General features: G+C 48.5%; 1 protein-coding gene across 1 annotated transcript in view; it reads right to left on the bottom strand.

Moving 5' to 3' along the window:
• The window catches only part of LOC135822881 (uncharacterized), a 7,342-nt gene that overhangs the window by 171 nt on the left and 2,171 nt on the right, over positions 1-5,000 (bottom strand). The window contains exons 2-3 of the mRNA XM_065335717.1: positions 675-2,815; positions 1-180 (exon numbers count right to left, since the gene is read on the bottom strand). The exon at positions 1-180 is cut by the window's left edge and continues 171 nt beyond it. Coding sequence (XP_065191789.1) covers positions 127-180; positions 675-2,815 — 2,195 coding nt within the window. The 3' untranslated portion in view covers positions 1-126. The remainder of the gene's footprint in view (positions 181-674; positions 2,816-5,000) is intronic.

Raw genomic sequence — 5,000 nt, forward strand, 5'->3', positions numbered from 1 at the left:
AATAGGTAACTCAAAACGAAAATAGAACAGCGTACCGGTTTCCTTGCGACTAAAGGTTCACACGAATGTGGCCATCATGCAAAACATCATTTGGAAGTACCAGATCTGTTTGTATTGTGCATCCAACTAACCTGAAGGAACAGAGGCCGATCTCGGGTCAAACAGCTTTCCACATGCATCCTGCAGGTATTGCAAGAGACCAAGTACACGCAAGCACATGCCCACGCCCACACGCACACACACGCACACGCCCGCACACACACACCCGCACGCACACACCCGCACGCGCACACACCACACACACACACACACACACACATACATGTAAATACACACGAGCAAAAGCACACATGCATGCAAACACGCACACGCACAAGCCATAATCGCTGAAGTCAGAGTAGGCTCAAAATGGTTATCTCCTCATTAACATGACGGGAATATGTGGCAAGTTTTAAGAAAATAGAGACATGGTGCAACTTTGTGTGTGAAGAACTCTCGTCCTAAACAGAGATAAACAGAATTACAACAAGGCCTAGTGGAACTTGTCTCATGGTTCGTGCCCCCCCCCCCCCCCCCCCCCAAAAACAAACATATGAAGTAAAGCTAGCGGCAGGCGCTACTAACGTAACTTCTTTTGCATAGCTGCGGGAATTCAATCAGGTCAAGTTTCTAACCTGGTCAAGGCCCAGCCAGAACATGGCCTGCTCACGGATCATCTGTATATCCGGATTTGAACGTGTACACAGTGGGTAGTCTTCAGCCACTAGGGTGGAAGCGTCCAAGGCGTGCGCACAGCTTGGCGCGCGGCACGTAGATAAGCCATGCTGTAAACACTCCTCGCCCGATGTTTCTCCGCAGGGGCATGGCAATGTGCTGATCACTTCGACCTGCAGGCCCCACTTCCGTACCACTGTGAGCACGATTGCCCGGACTTCATCCAGCGTAGACTTTCCGCTACCGCCGTGTCGGCCCTTGCACTCGACGTACACTTGTAAGCCGTAGCGTGTATAGTGCAGGTGCAGCCACGGCCAATCTCTGTTCCAGCGAAGGCGAACGCTGCACCGTGACAGTGTGGCAGCCGAGCGCTTGTGTGACTTAAGCAGCACCTCCACCACGCATTGCCAATACAGGAACACGGGAAAGTGCATCAACTCATCTCGGTTTGTGTGCTTCAAGGACACATAGGCACAGGAACAAGGCGTTTGCGGGTCCGTGCCCATCTCCAGGACGACTGCAGGTACAATAAACTCATGCTCAGCAGACCTCTCATCCTGCACAATTACCAGGACTGAGAGCCATTCTAGGATTTCAAAAATGAGCTTGAACCCATCACTGCTTGCTCTGACTGCTTGCCACGCCTTAGCATGGTCGCAGTAAGACTGACCCTCGAACATCTTGTTGAGAGCTTTGCGTGCCAGGGACTCCGTCATGAACCCAGAACGATAGCACCGCGCTTCGTGCACTGTGATGTCTCGGTCAGGCTTCATGTAGACAAAGGCATTGACACAGTCCAGGATGAACTGGGGCTCCAGGATGACCGTGTATTTCAGCTTGAAAGTTGGGAAGTACGCCAGGTGGCCTGCTTCGTGGCAGTACTTCAGCAGCAGCTGTATTTGCCGGTCACTGCAGTCATGTGGAACAGCCTTGACTTGCTTCGCTATGAACTTTGCCTCCTTGAAGGAAATCCAAGGCCAAGTGACCTCCTGCTTGAGCGTGTGTATGGATATGCAGAATCGGAGCCATGGAACAGGGATGTTACGTTGGCTCTTCTGGCAGCGGTCGATGATGGCCTCTCTCAATCGCTGCAGCTCATCTGCTTGTCCTGCACTTCCAGTGGATCTGGTGTTGTCGATTTTGAAGTGCGAAGTGTCGTTCCAGACAAGGTTCTGGTACCGCGTACCTTTTATCTTCTCTTGAAGTAGCTTACAAGGATCAGGCAAATCGGTTTTGTTCCACCTGTCACTCTGACACCCCACTACAAACACATCATCTGCAGCACTCTGGTCTGTGCTGCTGTCAGCTTTCGCATTCAGCAGCAGCATGTCGAGCCAGCCAAGCAGCTGGTCTAGGCGAGTCGCATTGGCCGGTAGAGTGGCCCGCTCGATACATTCTTCCCGGCTGACCTGAAATTCATCGAACTTGGGAAGGGTCTCTAGAAGATCCAGAGAAGAGTTGTATGTGGCAATGAAGGCTGTGTTTTTGGCCATGAAGAGGGGCTGTACGGATTGGTAGACTTGCTGCCCTCCAAGGTCGCGGAATGTGATGACGGTATAGTTGGGCGTGTTGGCCCGGTCAGAGATGTACTTTACCCGGTCTGCGTTGAGAAATCCTGTGATGGTCTCGTGGATTTCCTCGCGCATTGCTGGCCCGTTGCTGCTGCTGCTTCTGCTGCTGCTACTGCTGTCCTCCATAGGTCCTGCATGGGTCTCAGCCACAGGATCCTCTCCTGCTGGGGCTCTCTCTCTGTCATCTTGTGTTGTCTCTTTGTCTTGGGGATGATTCGAAGTGGATGGTTTGCACATCATGGTGATGACGTAGAGTCGACTCAGAGCATCTGGCATGTCTGGGCATTCGATGAATCGACAGTCATCAGAGATGTTTGTAGTTGCGTAGGACGTGCGCATGCCGGGTGTGCTGAGTTCATTCTCATTGTGCATCTTCTCAAGCAACGCCTTCAGCAAGCTGGTCTTTCCAACGCGTGCCGCTCCAAGTATGACCACGTGCAGGAAATGGATGACGGTCGTACCGCCCAACCGGGCTGCCTCCTGCTCTGCTGCTTCGAGTTCACTGATACTTGGCAGAACAGCAGTATCTCCTGGGCACAACGATAAACACAGCACACATCAAAAATGTTGTGTAACTGCAGGTGACATTTACAAGGGCGGATCCAGAGATCTCTACAGGGGGGTTCCGGTTGAACCAAAATTGAACAGCCAAAATATTAGGGCTGAAACGAATGCTCAATGAAGCGAACGAATATTCTTTTTCCGAATACATGCGAAACGAAGAATATTCCGAATATTCTAAACCGTGCAATTTCCATGGATACCTAGTTTTATCCATGGTAACCATAGACCATTAATTGGCATACACCCCAATTACAAGAGAGACATTTGAAAAATCATGTGTCTTGCTGATTATAGCACATCGAAAAAGGCAAGCCTACTTATATTTTGCACCAAATAACTCTGATCGATGTCAAAAAGGCGAGTTTCTGTACATTTACGAATATTCCTATTCTACTTTAACGAAGATTATTCTTTTTCCGCTTTGCATATTTCGAATATTCGAATAATTCGAATATTCCTTTCAGCCCTACAAAATATTATGGAATCAGACTGTTTTGAAGTTGTGCGGTTGACACTAAGTTGTAATTACGACAATCCGATTGTGTTAGTGGCAATCGCATGCTTTTAAAACACACTACGGACATACTTAGTACCGTAAAGTACCGCCAGAGCACCCCGTCTACCACAAACCGCTGGAAACTGAGTCGGAGCGCAGTTGTGGTGCGGTGGACGATGGAAAACCTGTACAGGGCCAAATGCTGCTGCTTACCCTACATTGTATATTTTTTAGTACGGACACATAATCATATACATGTATGCAATCGACTGGCACACCGGTTCAGTGAGGGCTTGAAGACCCTTTCAACTTCTTGTAAAGATCGAATATGCAAGCCATGGGTACGTTGAGAGCCAGGAATGCCGAAATGACAACTATAAGTTACTTTCCCTGTCCATTTGTACTTTCGGAAATTTTTGGCATTTTACGATGCGAAATGCTCTATAGTCACAGGACAAGAGCATCGTCTTCACTTCAGTGACAGAAACAACAACAGCGAAACAGTGTCGACAATAATTATTGTACAATCCTTTCAATGTCATCTAAAACACATCGCTGGCGCAGCACTCCGTTCCTGCGGAGGAACAACTAGTCACTACTGCATGCTGCAGCAGGTAGAGATTACTGACTTTGCTTGGATGTCGGAGCCCTCATCTTCTGAGGAGCTTGAACTCTACGTGTACGGTTCGAAGATCGTTGAAGAGTTTCAGTACTCGGAACATCTTTTCTCTTCTGCAAAAAACTTGTCCAAGGAATACTGACCACACCACACCCATCCCGAGCAGCAGTGAATGACAGCGCCAATGGAGGCAAGTAATTAGTTTGGATCGTTTCGAAAGATCAAAAAGGAAACAGCCACCCAATGTTGTCTACACAACAGTGTCCGTTTGTAAATCACGGACGTGAACACCAGTACAGACTACTATCCGTACAGACTGTCAGTATCGATCTACCGCACGCGCTCCTTGACTCAGTGACTGCACTGACTGTGAATCTGATCGGACGGACGTCCTTTTGTGCACAATGATATTTTTCGATATTTCTCAGCCGCACACTTTGCAAAATTTAGGGGGTTCCATGGAACCCCCGGAACCCCCGGAACCCCCCCCCCCCCCCCCCCTGGATCCGCCACTGATTTACAGTTTGTTGTTTATTTTGTATTACTAACAAGAAATCATACAGTACAGGCAACAGGAATGCAAAATAAGTGAGAGTGCATCTTCACTGCATGCACTCGTATTATGAGAAAGCCCGCTTGAGTCCCGATTTTACGGTGTGTCTGAAAGGCATTGCTTCCCGCACAATAACCACTCCATCACCAGAATATTGGCAGACAGGAGACACCTGTTATGGTGTTGCTACAGTTGAAGCACTGGGTTTTAGAGTCCAGGGGCGTCACACACGGTACCACCAGTACCACCATGCTTGTACCACTTTTCGCACCGGATGCTGCGCCCAATTCATCCAAAAAACAAGCAATAAAAGAGCACTAAAATGTGCCCTGTTCACCCAATAATCACTATTTACCAGTGTTGCAAAGAATAGCGAATCACGAACGAATATTCTAACAAATATGCACAGTACGAACGAATATTCTACTATTCTACCCATACAGACGAGCCCTTTTCAGCACACTATGCTTCCTTGTTTATTTG

Source organism: Sycon ciliatum, chromosome 8 (assembly GCF_964019385.1).
Source record: "Sycon ciliatum chromosome 8, ocSycCili1.1, whole genome shotgun sequence".
NCBI classification, from domain to species: Eukaryota; Metazoa; Porifera; class Calcarea; order Leucosolenida; family Sycettidae; genus Sycon; species Sycon ciliatum.